Source organism: Myotis yumanensis, unplaced genomic scaffold, assembly GCF_028538775.1.
Source record: "Myotis yumanensis isolate MYYU_CA2020_CCGP unplaced genomic scaffold, mMyoYum1.0.hap1 SCAF_2, whole genome shotgun sequence".
Classification (NCBI taxonomy): Eukaryota; Metazoa; Chordata; class Mammalia; order Chiroptera; family Vespertilionidae; genus Myotis; species Myotis yumanensis.
Window position 1 is genome coordinate 25,996,001 of NW_027223753.1, and position 15,617 is coordinate 26,011,617.

General features: G+C 41.6%; 1 protein-coding gene across 7 annotated transcripts in view; it reads left to right on the forward strand.

Annotated features, from left to right (window-relative positions):
- Positions 1–15,617, forward strand: part of MACF1 (microtubule actin crosslinking factor 1) — a 342,009-nt gene that overhangs the window by 241,133 nt on the left and 85,259 nt on the right. For 6 of the 7 annotated variants that reach the window (XM_070404781.1, XM_070404779.1, XM_070404782.1 and 3 more), the window contains 6 exons: positions 1,406–1,468; positions 2,121–2,362; positions 3,199–3,328; positions 4,015–4,214; positions 7,214–7,709; positions 8,372–9,843. In XM_070404781.1, the coding sequence (XP_070260882.1) occupies positions 1,406–1,468; positions 2,121–2,362; positions 3,199–3,328; positions 4,015–4,214; positions 7,214–7,709; positions 8,372–9,843 (2,603 nt within the window). The remainder of the gene's footprint in view (positions 1–1,405; positions 1,469–2,120; positions 2,363–3,198; positions 3,329–4,014; positions 4,215–7,213; positions 7,710–8,371; positions 9,844–15,617) is intronic. The other variant, XM_070404784.1, reaches the window with a different exon arrangement.

A 15,617-nucleotide genomic window follows, 5' to 3' on the forward strand; every position in this document is an offset into this window, starting at 1 on the left:
GTTCTCTTCCAACTCTGAAAAATCATGAATATTCTAGTTCCTTACATACGAATAGTTCTTTTTGTTTCATAAAGTGCGTTCACGTGCATTACCTCACCATCTTTGTCCAGCAACCCCGTGAGAGTTGACAGGATAAGTAGTAATATCTTCAGATCCAGGGAAGAATCTGATGTCTGTCCATGGATTAGAGCTCCCATGCTGAGTTAGTGACAGTCTTGGCTAGAAACTTCTCCTAATTACGAGTCCAGTTTCTTCTTGGCTATCACCACGCTGTAATGGAAGATGATCTTTCTGTTTGGTTCATTTTTCATTGAAAATACACTAATGTTACCATTTAAAAGTTTTATAATGACTATTTTTAATATAACTGCACATGACTTTTTCCACAGTGAAATCAGTGCACAGGAGAGTTTTATTCTGTCCTTTTACTGTAACATTATATCACAAATATTCTTCAGAATTTCTGTGTAATCTTTATAATTGCATGATGATCTGGTTTTTTCTTAGGAAACTTCTCTGAAATACAGGAGTAAACTTGGGGAGAATATAGGTGAAATTGTGGTAATTAGAAACCGAACCAAAGACCCACAGCAGGATTCATGGGAATGCTTATGAGCCAAACTTATTGGCACCTCAAATTTCTGTTTTCTGGTGGAGAGAGGGGAGCAGAAAGTCATGAAAGACAGGGAATCTTCCTTTTTTAAAAAAAAAAAATACATATATTTTTTATTGATTTTAGAAAGGAAGGGAGAGATAGAAACATCAATGATGAGAGTGAATCATCAATTGGCTGCCTCCTGCAAGCCCCCCACTGAGGATCAAGCCTACAACCCAGTTATTTGCCCTTGTCCAGAATCAAACCTGGGACCCTTCAGTCCGCAGGCTGATGCTCTATCCAACTGAGCCAAACCTGCCAGGGCGGGAATCTCCCTTTAGAAACAATATAAGAAGGGCTCATTTTAATGTCTTTATTAAAAGAATGCTGCTTCTTATGTCCTTGACTGTACTTTTCATTTTTATTATGTTGAAGGACATGGATATTGAAGTTGAACCTTTTGGGCGTTAATTATAAATCCTCATTTCAAAGTATGTCCGATACCGTTCTAAGGACTTAAATCATTTTACCACTCCATGCTTCACAAAATTAGGGCAGGGCCCAAAGAATTTGCATTTCCTCTAGAAAGGATTAGGGATTATTACTGCTAAAGAGCTGAAACACCTCTAGTGACACTTTGTGGCCTGGCAGCTAAAATGATTTGTCTCTTCCCATGAGTATGTTGTCTTGTGCTGTGTTAACTTCCCAATAACCTGAGCTTAAAGTGAGTGCCAAAGAACAAATTCAGTGCTTCTATGTATTCCTAACACGTTTGTCTTGCCCTGTTTGTCTCTCTGTCCTTCTGCTCAGGTTCCATATTGCCCTCTGTAGGAAGCTCTGTAGGCAGTGTAAACGGATACCATACCTGCAAAGGTGAGAATGCCATTTCAACAGTGCCTCTGTGTTGTGTGTTTTAGGACAGTGTTCATGTTTGCATCTGTGTATGTTTCCATATGTGTGGAAGTACTGCTGCCAGGATGGGTATGAGGGTAAGAATCTAGGGAGGAGCATGTGATGCCTCTTTGTTTGCTAGTGACAGGCTAAACAGATTGGCAGCCAGTGAAATAAAGCTACTGATGAAATAAACTGGACCATTAGATAAGACCAATAAGGAGAGACCTTGAAGATAATATATGTGAATCTTTGAATTATAAAGAAACTATACAGGATAAGTAGTCTAGTGTAGCCTTCAACCTCCCAATTAGGTGACTTTTCTGTAGTTTAGAGAAAAGGGAGCAGAAGAATGCCCCAAATCCTTTGCTCTCATCATCTTGTTCCCATGTTTATTTAGCATTTTATTTATACATCTGAGTATATAATGCCAAAGTCAGAGTAGATGAATGAGAACTCTCTTGCTCTGTGTATGTAAGTGGGAATTTTTATGTGATGTAACAGGAAGACAGTTTCTCATTCTGTAGAAGGAGTAGGAGAGGTGCTTAGTCCTGATAAGTAATTTAGTAGCCAGGAACCAATGGGGCTGCTCAGAGAGCTCTTCCCAATCTGATTTCTGTTTCTGTCATATTAGATCTGACTGAGATTCAATGTGACATGTCAGATGTAAACTTGAAATATGAGAAACTTGGGGGAGTACTTCGGGAACACCAGGAAAACCTTCAAGCTGTCCTCAGCAGAATGCAGGAAGTTCACAAGGAGGCAAGCTCAGTGCTGCAGTGGTTGGAATCAAAAGAGGAAGTCCTAAAAGCCATGGATGCCTCTTCATCTCCAACCAAGACAGAAACAGTGAGAGCCCAAGCTGAATCTAACAAGGTACTGTTTCCATTATATGCATTCAAACACTAAAAGGAAGGGACTGTTATACCAGTGTTCCTGCCTGAGCCCAGGGACCTGAGATGAGACATGGCCAACCACCTCGGTCATGATGAGCCGCACGGTTGACTTTCAAATGTTTAATATACCTAAACTCTCCTAGAGAAGTATCTTACCTATGAAATTAGAAATTGTTATAAGTCAGATGTTCAGAAACCAAACCAGGTGTGTTTGCAAGGTGAGTAGCCCTCCTCAGAAGCATGAGCTCATTGAGAATGGGATCTCATTTTCTGTATGATGCTGCAAACCAAACCATCCTCAACCAGGCAGCTTTCCAACTCTTGGAGGGCTCTAAATAGTGATTGCAGTATGTGCTTAAGATTGACATTTCGAACTAAGAAAATATCAGAAGGAATAAAGCCATATAGAAAATCCTGTAAAAATTTTTTACCAAATTTTTTTGTATTCCAATTGAGCATAGCATGTGATCTCCAACTGCATAAACATTGTCATCATCATCATGATTGGATCGTGACACTTTTAGATTATCGGGATTAATACTTCCTCCTTATTGGGTTCTACTGATGTGTTGTACATAAAAGAAATTCGGTTCTGCTATTTAGATTTTCATTTTAAAGTAAAAGTTGAAGTAGGAAGTTTAAGTATCTTAAAATCACTCGGGGGGGGGGGGGGGCAAAAAAATCACTAAATAAGTTATAGATAGAATCAGATGTAGAGCCTGTCCTTGCCGCCCTATCTTCCAGTCATTTTCTTCACACTCACATCTTTGTTTCCTGTCCAGAAATCTCATGGCATCATGATGTTCTTTCTCCTAGGCCTTCCTGGCTGAATTAGAAAAGAATTCTCCAAAAATCCAAAAAGTAAAGGAAGCCCTGGCTGGATTACTGTTAACATATCCCAACTCACAAGAAGCAGAAAACTGGAAAAAAATGCAGGAAGAGCTCAGTAAGTGATCACAGGGATGCTACAGATTCACCTGTCCAAATTGCTTATCTTCAAAGCAAACACAGAATTTTAGCACATTGTGTAGAGCGGGAATTATTGTTAGTTAATTTTCATAAGCAAACAAGAGGCCCAGATCAGGTTAGAGAGTGAGCTTGATATGGAAAAAATTTGGAGATTCCATTCAAAGTGGCAGAAGTTTGGCTTTCTTGGGCAAGTCAAAATGACAATCTGCTGTGATCAAGAACTAAAGAGAGTATTGATGATAAAAATGAAAAAATGGGAAATCTAAATAGTCAGTGAAAGGATAGATAAATTATGCTGTGTTCATATTGAACTATAAATTATGTAGATAAATATTAGTATGAAAAAAACATTGGTATCAAAGATGTTTATAATATAGAAAGTTTTCAAAACAGGCTATAAAATAATATCTATATAAGTCATTTTATGTGTGTGTATATGTAGTTCAATTTTATCACATGTCTAGTTTCTTAGGACCACCACCATAATCAAGAGACAAAACTGTTATTTTAGTTAAAATTAAATGTAAGTTATTTTTAACTTTACAAATATTTAAATAATGAACTAGAGAGGTCATTTCCTGTAGTTTATTTGAACATAATTTAGGGACCAGGACTGTGGCTGATGAGAGTAAAGGAATGCATTTTCCCATTTCCTCTCTACAGACTCCCGATGGGAAAGGGCCACAGAAGTGACAATGGCTCGGCAAAGGCAGCTAGAGGAATCTGCAAGTCATCTGGCCTGCTTCCAGGCTGCGGAAGCCCAGCTCCGGCCCTGGCTGACGGAGAAAGAACTGATGATGGGAGTGCTGGGGCCCCTGTCTATTGACCCCAACATGCTGAATGCACAAAAGCAGCAGGTCCAGGTGAGCAACATCACTGCGTGCTTTAGAGCAAAGAAGTGGGGTCATACAAGCCTGGGTTTGAGTGCAGCTTCAGTAAGTACATTTCATATGGCCCTGTGACGTCATTTAACCTCTCAGAGGCTCATTTCCTCCCTTTAAGTGAGATATTTCTTTCTTTCTTTTTTTAAATCCTCTACTGAGGGTATTTTTTCCATTGATTTCTAGATAGAGTGGAAGGGAGGGAGGAGAGAGAGAGAGAGAAAAAGAGAGCGGGAGAGAGAGGTGAGAGAGACACATCGATTGGTTGCTTTCCACTTGCACCTCAACCAGGGCTGGGGATGGAACCTACAACTGAGGTGTGCCCTTGACCAGTAATTGAACCCGGGACCCTTCAGTCCATGGCCGATGCTCTACCACTGAGCAACCGGCCAGGGCTAAGTGAGATATTTCTAACATCTTTATCATGGTGTCTGTCAAATAGTAAATAGTCAATAACTATTATTAATATCATTAGCAGTCAGTAACATCAATAGATGTGAAAATGGGAAATTCTAACTAAATTGTAGAATCATATTTTACTTATAATCCCCAGTGGTAGTCAGTAGTCATCCACATTACTTAATGCAATATCTTATATCACCTAGCTCTACTTAAAGTTTTTCTGCTGATCAAACTAAAAAAAAATTGATTTAAGTGCCAAACATCATACAACTTTTGGTAGGTCAAATTAATGCATTTCCAATGAAATTCTGCCTAGAACCTTCCTTTGTTCTACATTCCACCCCAAACTTGTTTCATTTCTTCTCACCATCCACCAAGTCCCTTAAATTAAGACCTAAGTGTAGTTTTTGAAGGAACTCTTTCTTTTAGCCCCTGCATCCAATTAATTATCAAGCCCTTTTTAATGCATTTACAAGTATTTTTCTAAGCTAGTGGTTTTTTGACTTTTTAAGTCTCAAAACCCTCTTTTTTATAAAAATATTTTATTGATTTTAGAGAAGAAATTAGAGGGAAAGAGAGATTGAAACATCAACGATGAGAGAGAATCATTGATTGGCTGCCTCCTACATGCTCCACACTGGGGATCAAGCCCACAACCCAGGCATGTGCTCTAGACCGGAATCAAACCCAGGACCCTTCAGTCCACAGGCCGATGTTCTATCCACTGAGCCAAACCAGCTAGGGCAAAATATATATTTAATATCTTTGCAAGTCTCGTTAATATCTGGCTTAATAGAATATTCTCATAGATTTTCTTTCCTGTTTTTGCATTCAATCTGTTGTGTTCTCAGATCTCATGTAGCCCTTGGAAACTCCATTGAACATTTATGAGAGAATAAGAATTTTAAAAGGCAAATAACATCTTAGTATTATTTTAAAAATAGTTTTGACCTCATGGATCCCTGGTAGGACTCCTGGGGACCCTTGGATCATAATTTGAGAACCACTGCTCTGATCCTTCTCCATTCTGAATGCCTCAGATGGGCTTAATCTCAGGCCTTTATCATTGCAACAGTCTATGCAGGGCTTTTTTGTCTAGTCTCTCCTCTACACAGTTATCAAATTATCTCCTTAAATCATATATCTGAATATATTAAAATATTTCAGTCGCTCTTGGCTGCCTATGGAACAAAGTTTAAATACCTGCTCAGTATGGTATATAAGGCTTTTCACAGTCTGGTCCCAGTTTTTCTTGCCAGCCTTATTTTTAGCTCTCCCCCATACACCCAAGTTTCTACCCACACAGATAATGTGTTCTTTCCCAAACATGCCACATTCATATAGCCCTATGCCAGTGATGGTGAACCTTTTGAGCTCGGCATGTCAGCATTTTGAAAAACCCTAACTTAACTCTGGTGCCGTGTCACATATAGAAATTTTTTGACATTTGCAACCATAGTAAAACAAAGACTTATATTTTTGATATTTATTTATATATTTAAATGCCATTTAACAAAGAAAAATCAACCAAAAAAATGAGTTCGAGTGTCACCTCTGACACGCGTGTCATAGGTTCGCCATCACTGCCCTATGCCTTTGGCGATCTTCTCTGCTCATTTGGGGAACTCCTACATATTCTTTATTGTGTCATCTGTGAAGCCTTGCCTGATTTCCCTCTTCTACTTTTTTCATCCCCCACAGAATTGAACGCTCTTGCTCCTTGCTTTCACAGTTCATGTTCACATCAGTGTTTTATCATTTTTACTTTTATTATGTTCTATTATTGTTCATTGTTTACACATCTGTTATTCCCTGAGGTCATGTCTTAGTTATTTTTATACAGAGTAAGTGCTGAATACTTTCCATAGATTTTCTTACTTACTCCATGCAATAGCCAATTAAGTACTTCACTATCCCATTTTACAGAGGAGGAAACTGAGATTTGGAGAACGTTTGAAAAGTTGCCTAAGTTCATGCATCTAGAACAATAGAGTCAGTTCTTGAACCCAGACAGTTGACTGCAGAACCTCTAATCCTAACTTCTTTGGTGAGTGAGGCAGTAGATAGAAAAGAATAAAAAGGCATGGTACTTGCTTTAAAGAAGCTCATTATTTAATTGCGCTCTATTATAATGTACAGTTTATATGTGCTATAGAAATTAGGAGAAAGAAACTAAAGAAAATGGAGGTTTTGAGAGTTGAAATGACAAGCTCGCCAGTCATATTGCTAGCTCTGGTGTCCAGGGTCCTAATACAGAGGCCTGGGTTTTGCCTGGCAAAGCTGATGAATGCCAATCCAGAAAGCAAACTGATTTCTCAGCCAAGGCCAACCTTAGTAACTGATATTGACACAGAGTAAGACAAAGAAAGAAAAGAAATTAAATAGACAATCAGTGATCCTCTTAAAACAAGTTTTTATTAAGCAGTTGTTATAAATGATATCCTATTTTCCTAATAACCTGATGCTTGGAGTTTTCTGGCTTGTTTTCAGAAGTTGGCACTACTTGGCAGTTTTTGTTTTGACACTGATTTTAGATCTGTCTTTTCTCTCTAAACATTCTTGTGTCATTTCTATTACAGTTTATGCTAAAGGAATTTGAAACACGCAGGCAACAGCATGAGCAGCTGAACGAGGCAGCTCAGGGCATCCTATCAGGCCCTGGAGATGTCTCTCCATCCACCAGCCACGTACAGAAGGAACTCCAGAACATCAATCAGAAGTGGATTGAACTGACTGACAAACTCAATTCCCGTTCCAGCCAAATTGACCAAGCTATTGTCAAAAGCACCCAGTACCAGAAACTGCTCCAGGACTTATCAGAGAAGGTGAAGGTGGTTGGACAGCGACTGAGTAGCCAGTCAGCCATCAGCACCCAACCTGAGGCTGTGAAGCAGCAATTGGAGGAGACCAGTGAGATTCGGTCTGACCTGGAGCAATTAGACCACGAGATTAAGGAGGCACAGACACTCTGCAATGAACTCTCAGTGCTCATTGGTGAGCAGTACCTCAAGGATGAGCTGAAGAAGCGTTTGGAGACAGTTGCCCTGCCTCTCCAAGGTTTGGAAGACCTGGCAGGTGAGTTGGGTTGAGGAACACACTCCGTTATTAGTGGCAAACCAAAAGAAGGAGTGGATTAGTGGTCTAAGAATTTACAAAGACTCTCAGGTAGCTTTTGGACTCAGAATAGGGTTAACCTATCCCTTTGTCCAGCTGCAGTGAGAACTGTTATGGTCATTACACATTGATTGGACATTAGCAATATGTGAAGCAGTGCATAACCTGGTCCTACACATTTGTGCTGATAGATGTACTTATAGGTGGAATTACACACCTACTTTCACTGATGCTTACTTATTTTCTTGTATCGTGCACCTATACACACACATATATATACAAAATTAGAACATGTTCTTGGTTTCTTCATGGCCTTGTGCAAGAAAAATGTTGTCATTAATTCATTGCCTCTTTTTCTAGAAACATTTATGGCTTTTTACCAGCTTAGAAATAAAAGTTCACTCTTACTCAGATCACCTTACACAAGCATGTCAAACTCACAGCCAGCAGGCCGCATGCCTCATTAAAATAGGATGTGGAGGAGCCTAGCTATGTGTCTCTTTTATGGAAGGCCCTCAATTAACATTAGTTTCCTTTTCCTAAGATTAGACCACATACTCTCAGCAAACATTTTAAATGCCAGCTCATACTTGATTGATTTAAATTTGATTTTCTCATTTCAGCTGATCGCATGAACAGACTCCAGGCAGCTCTTGCCAGCACCCAGCAATTCCAGCAAATGTTTGATGAGCTTAGAACCTGGTTGGATGACAAACAAAGCCAGCAAGCAAAAAACTGCCCAGTTTCTGCAAAATTGGAGCGACTCCAGTCTCAGCTACAGGAGAATGAAGAGTTTCAGAAGAGCCTTAACCAACACAGTGGTTCCTATGAGGTGATTGTGGCTGAAGGAGAATCTCTGCTTCTTTCTGTACCCCCGGGAGAAGAGAAAAGGACTTTACAAAACCAGCTAGTGGAGCTCAAAAGCCATTGGGAAGAGCTTAGTAAAAAAACTGCAGACAGACAGTCCAGGCTCAAGGACTGTATGCAGAAAGCTCAGAAATATCAGTGGCATGTGAAAGACCTCGTGCCATGGATAGAAGATTGTAAGGCCAAGATGTCTGATTTGCAGGTCACTCTGGATCCAGTGCAACTGGAGTCCAGTCTCCTGAGATCAAAGGCTATGCTGAGTGAGGTGGAAAAGCGCCGCTCCCTGCTGGAAATATTGAACAATGCCGCTGACATTCTGATCAATTCTTCAGAGACGGATGAGGATGATATCCGGGATGAGAAGGCTGGGATCAACCAGAATGTGGATTCCCTTACAGAAGAGCTACAGGCCAAAACAGGGTCACTTGAAGAAATGACCCAGAGACTCAAGGAGTTCCAGGAAAGCTTTAAGAATATTGAAAAGAAGGTTGAAGGGGCCAAACACCAGCTTGAGATCTTTGATGCTCTCGGTTCTCAAGCCTGTAGCAACAAGAACCTGGAGAAGCTCAGAGCCCAACAGGAAGTGCTGCAGGCCTTGGAGCCTCAGGTGGACTATCTGAGGAACTTTACGCGGGGCCTGGTAGAAGATGCCCCAGATGGATCTGATGCTTCCCAACTTCTACTTCAAGCTGAGGCCACCCAGCAAGGGTTCCTAGAGGTGAGGCAAAGAGTGAACAGTAGTTGCATGGCAATGGAAAACAAGCTGGAAGGGATCGGCCAGTTTCACTGCCGAGTCCGAGAGATGTTCTCTCAATTGGCAGACCTGGACGATGAGCTCGATGGCATGGGTGCTGTCGGCAGAGACACTGACAGCCTCCAGTCTCAAATTGAGGATGTACGACTGTTTATTAACAAAATCCAAGCTCTCAAGTTAGACATAGAGGCTTCTGAAGCAGAGTGCCGACAAATGCTGGAGGAAGAAGGGACACTGGACTTGTTAGGTCTTAAGAGGGAGCTAGAAGCCCTGAACAAACAGTGTGGCAAACTGACAGAGAGGAGCAAAGCGCGTCAGGAGCAGCTGGAGCTGACGCTGGGCCGTGTGGAGGACTTCTACAGGACACTGAAAGTGCTCAATGACATGACCACTGCGGCAGAGGAGGGAGAGGCCCTCCAGTGGGTCGTGGGGACCGAAGTGGATGTCATCAACCAACAATTAGCAGCCTTTAAAGTAAGTCTTGCCCTTGTTTTTGTTTTTTGTTTGTTTGTTTTTTATTTTTCCGGCTAATATGAGTATTTCTTTTCTTGTAACTTGGAAACTGATTGAGTGTACGTTTTCACTTCTGTTCCGGTTTCATTATTCCCACTCACATTGCCATCAAAGTGTACTTTTTGGAGACTAAACAGTCTCTTGGACTTCTGAGCAACAGGTTTGAACATATTTCTACTGTAATTTATTTCAGTGTTTATAACCAATTAAGGGTATATAAAGAAATGCCCAAATCTTATCTCTTACTCTAAGAATCTCCTCTTATGAAAGTCTGGATTTCAAATTAACCAATTTAAAAATAGCAGTGAATGTCTCTTCAGGTTCCTGGTTTTCAAATTGAGGTATGAGAAGCCATAAGATAAACATGGGCTCATCTTCCTAAAGAAGCGGTGCTCAACCTGTGGGTCGCGACCCCTTTGGGGGTTGAACAACCCTTTCACAGGGGTTGCCTAAATACATCCTGCATATCAGATATTTACATTACGATTCATAACAGTAGCAAAATTACAGTTATGAAGTAGCAACGAAAATAATTTTGTGGTTGGGGGTCACCACAACATGAGGAATTGTATTAAAGGGTCACGGCATTAGGAAGGTTGAGAACCACTGTCCTAAAGTGTTGGTTTTTTTCACAGATTTCAAAGGAAGATTATTGGTGTATTGTTGTATTTAGAGTAAAATGCAAAATTCTCATGAATTATTAAGATAAAACATGACACTTCAAAGAAATTTTCCACTTATCGCAAGTAGCTTAAGACTGCACCCCAGGCTCCTCAAGAGTACAAGTCCTCTGTCTATAGGAGAGTTTGAGAAACACTGCCTTAAATTGCAAAAATGTTTTCATTCTTTTCCTGAGTCAGAATTACTAATCCTGAGGTTTTGTGAGTCTGGTTTAAAACAACAGAGGAAGATGAAAGGAGTTGACTCAAAGTGCAAATTGGCTGAGTCTGGGTCTTGGCTCTCACTGCGTGAGCCTTTCACCCCAGGAGTTGACTTTGTTGTAAATACCTAAAAGTGCCTCACTCTGCTGCAGGAGGCCTCTCTGCTGCTCTTCCTTCTTCCTGCACAGAGTAGATTTGGAAAGGATACTTCTAGCACTTTATTTCCATCACTAGTGTTAATAATTCCACTTAAATAATCAACACTCCTGCGTCCAGAGTTAAGGTGTTCTCTCAGCCCCTTCCTGTAAGAATTCTTCCTGTTAAAAACATGGGTGGAGAGGTGGTGTTGTCACCAGGTTAGAGCCACGTGGTCCTAAGAAAGATCACAGATTTGTAGCAAGAGCCAAGTTCAGGAAGGTGGCTGTTTCAGAAGGGCCCCTCCAGGAGTTTATGGTATGTTCAGCATTAAAGGGAGACATGGGCTAAAGGCCTTTTACCATGATTGGAAATACTGCAGATTGGCGTAACACAAGTCCTCATATTTGGGTTTCTTGAAGCACCCAAGAAAGGAAAGGGTAGGTAGAGAAAATTCAAACCCATGAGCCCCTTGTTTCCTCTTAAAACTCCCACACCATGTTCCAGTGGCAAGGAGGTATTCCCTGCTCACCATGTGTGATTTCCTCTCCTCTTCCACTGTAGGCATCTCAAAAGCAGAGATTCTTCTACAGACATGCTTCATTGATCCAATTTACTTGGATTTGGATTGCTTAGAACTCTACCCAACTAAATGGATTGCTTAGAAAACTAAAGCTAATCCCTTTAGGCTTCAAAATAGTTTACCAGCTATATTCTGGTTTACATAGGAATTATTTTAAATTTTATTTGCCTAATTTTCTAAACACTATATTGTACATACATTTTTCTTTATGAGTGCAGGTTAACATTACTAAAAAGATGACACTGTTCTCTACTGTGTTGATATTCTCAAGAATATTAGAGACATTTGGCCTGCTTTATATTAAACTAGAGGCCCGGTGCACAAAAGTTTGTGCACTTGGGGGTGGGGGGCGGTCCCTCAGCCCGGCCTGTGCCCTCTTGCAGTCTGGGACCCCTCGAGGGATGTTCACCTGCTGGCTTAGGCCCGCTCCCCAGGGGGATCGGGCCTAAGCTGGCAGTCAGACATACCTCTGGCAGCCCGGGAGCCCTCAGGGGATGTCCACTTTACATTGGGGAGCAGGCCTAAGCTGCAGTTGGACATCCTTAGCGATGCTGAGGAGGTGGGAGAGGCTCCCATCACCACCTCTGTGCTGGCAGCCATCAGCCTAGCTTATGGCTGAGCAGAGCTCCCCCTGTGGGAGCGCACTGACCACCAGGGGGCAGCTCCTGAATTGAGCATCTGCCCCCTGGTGGCCAGTGTGTGTCATAGTGACCAGTCATTCCCACCTGTTCTGCTGTTAGGGTCAATTTGCATATTACCATTTTATTATATAGGATGTTCCTAAATTACTATGCAGTTTGAGTTCTGTGTTGGAAGTTTTTGTCTCACGCCTCTACATTGTTGTATTGGTTGGATTGGCAGTGTGTATATATGTGTAGTTTTTTGTTTTTCCTATTACCATGATATCAGGTATTAATTCTTACTGCTATTACTTCTCACTGCTGGCACTGGGCCTGCCTTCAGCAATCTACCCCTTCCTTATCATCTCCAGTGAGCTAGAAAATGAAGTAAACAAGCCTGTTAAAGTTGTGTTAAATATGAGCTGTAGCAGTCTTGTTTCACTGACTTATGAAAATCACCCCCCCACCACCAATACTGTGGATGTGAAGGCTGGGACCAGACCCTGATCAGCTGGTCACCTACAGAGAGGGTTTATCTGCAAGGGACTGATGTTGAGAGGGCAAGACTGGAAGAAGAGGGAGAGAAAGAGAGTGAAGTTCTGTGCCCTGTGTCTATCCTCCGCACATCGGGGATGGAAATCAGAAAGCAGGTTCTACCTTACAAAGGCCCACCTTATGTAGCCAAAGGCTTGGGGACAGTTTTTGTCTCCTCCCAGCAAAGGCCTTTGGTCCTGAAGGGAGGAGCATACTCCTGGCTTAGTTCATGCTGAGCTCATGGAAAGTAAAAACAATGAGAGGGGGAAGGCTCTTGGTCAGTTCCCTAGAGGCTGCCTAAGGGACGGTTTTCTCAGACCCATTCTAAGGACTGAGTCTTTTTCACAATTCAAGTGTTGAGTTCCTGGGTTAGGTTCAGCAATAGATAAACTCCCCTCACACCAGCAACACGCCGTATTCATAAAATGTAACTGCTTTCAGATTCAGATTGTTTTCAATAAGGGAAAACCAGAGATGAAGACAGATATTTTAAACACAGCATTAGCTTTAAGTTTTTAGCTTTTTCTTTTATAATGGGATCATCCTCTGCTGAAGAGAAGAGGATATAAATGTAGCTGATTCCACTGGGGTTGGGTGGACTAGACATGAGTGAAGTCTGTGGAGAACCTCAGGCTTACTTGGGACTGTGCAATAGTGCTGATAAACACATGGAGAGGCAGTTAGCCTGTGGGAAAAGTTACTTTCTTAAATGAACATGAAAAACTGAAAGTCGTTATTCCTAGGAAAGGCTTTCCCTCAATTGCTTCTAAATAATTGATAGAATCTGGCCAGCCAGTGTGGATCTAGCAGATACGCATGGAAGACAGCCCTTTTCCAATCTAAACAGGCAAAGACCTCAAGGCACTTTGCTGGGTTCAGCTCTTTATTGGAAGTAGAAAGGAGGAAGCCATTCCAGAGCTCACAAATGAGAAGACTGAGCATGCTTTCAGAAAACTGGAAGGAAAAGACTTTGGCTACTAGTAATCTCTTCAGGAAATTCTGTTTTCCTGAACAGGAGAGTCTCTGATTATTGAGGAAAAGGACTTGTATGTACATAACAAGACACTAACAAGAAAAGAGGGACCTTTATTTCACTGAAATTTAAGCCAAAGAATTCTCCTAAGGTGAACTTTCTGGGAAGGGTAGAAAAAGACTTGAAATTTAGAAAAGAAATGTATTAAGTCTGAAAATGATAAGAAGCTTTCCTCATTTTGAAATTCTCCCTATGTATGTTTTCTAGTCAAGAATTGAGATAATTCTGTATAAGTACCGCGCGCTAACCAATTGCGCCATTGGAGCTCCAAGAATTGAGATAATTCTGATTCTTAAATCAACTCCTCCCCTGTGCCCCACCCCCACCCATGAACCAGCCTGGCCTTTCAGTCTGGAAACATGTGGTGGTGTTGGCATCCTACTGGTGAGAAGTATCAAGAAACCTGGGTGCGCTGTCATGTACTCCATATATTGTATATATTTATATTTATTATGTATTCAGGCCAGGCTTCAGACTTGGGACTCTACCACTCAGCGACTAGAAAAACCAAGTGGGAAAAATGGAAACATTTTTAGGGTATGTAGATTTCTCAAAAGGTTCACTTCAACTGATGGAGCATTTGAAGCATCCAAGCCTGTTGGGTTTTTTCCTCCCATGTCTTTGAGACTAGGCTGGCAGGATATACATGAGGCAGGAGGCTTCCCTAAGACTGTTCTCAGTCTTAATTCAAGTTGAGCCCAGCCTAGGGCCGGGGACTGCATACACTTGCTACCTCTGTCTGGAGACTCAGCATCCTACTATGAAGCCAGAACAAGAAAGCCTTGTAGACCTCTTCATTGGATTCCCAACCTTAGGCTTCCCTATGAGCAGATGTGAAAACTCTTGGAAGACATGGTCTGACATGGAGCTGAAAGGTTGCCAGTTTACACAAAAATACTATTCCTTCCTTTCAAATAATGACACAGACCGTATCAGCCCATCTATGTTTTTGCCAGTTAGGTTCACTAGAGAATAAAGCGAATGAGGTCAGCATCGTATACCTACCCTTGGAGGGAAAGGAAATCCCTCGTGGTATGACCTGTCACCTGAAGGTTTAGGTATCTGCAGATTTACAGCAGCCAAGATAAGTTGAATAGGCACCCCTACCCCCACCTTGTGCAGACCCTTGGCTTGTCAGTGTGTTTGTCCCCCTTCCTTAAGCATGGCTACTCCAATAGTAACTAGTAGGGTCCATGGAAGTAAAGAGAATGCCCTAGAACAGGGTCTCTCAACCTCTGCACTCTTGACATTTTGGGCCGGACAATTCTTTGTTGTGAGGGCTGTCCTGTGCACTGTAGGAAATTTAGTAGCACCCCTGACCTCTACCCACTAGATGCCAGTAGCTACCCTTCCGCAGGTTGACAACCAAAAATGTCAGTAGACATTGCCAAATCTCCCCTAGCAGGCAAAATCTGCCTCAGTTGAAAACCACTGCTCTAGAAGAAAATTGCCATCTCTATGTGGGAAATAGTAGTCAGTTGGGGGAAAAAAAAAAACACTTGTTGATTAAGTTAAATATTTATGGGGTGGGGGGTGCCTTCTGATAAAATGATTATGACTGTGTAGTAGCAACAAGTGCCTCTAAGTCTACCTTTCTTTAGGCCAGGCCCTGGCTGGATTCTTTATTTTTGCTGGTACCAATCTGTGTGATTTAAAACCTCCTAGTCACTTTCCCTGGCATCTGTGGTTTATTTTGCATAGAGTTGTTGATGCAGGTGTTGGTTGATGATGCATTTCTAAAGAGAAGAGGAACTTCCTTTGTGGAAATACTTCAGGGAGCCTCCTTGTTCTGTGTCTTTAAGGGGAGACTACAGTTTGTCTGTTGTTCTCCTCAGCCCAGGAGCTCACTGTTTGGCTGCTGATATTTATAACCCAATGTGACCATCCCCCATTTCCCCTCCCCCCAAGAATTCCAATGCTCTGTAATAATCCTCTCCACCCTCACCATA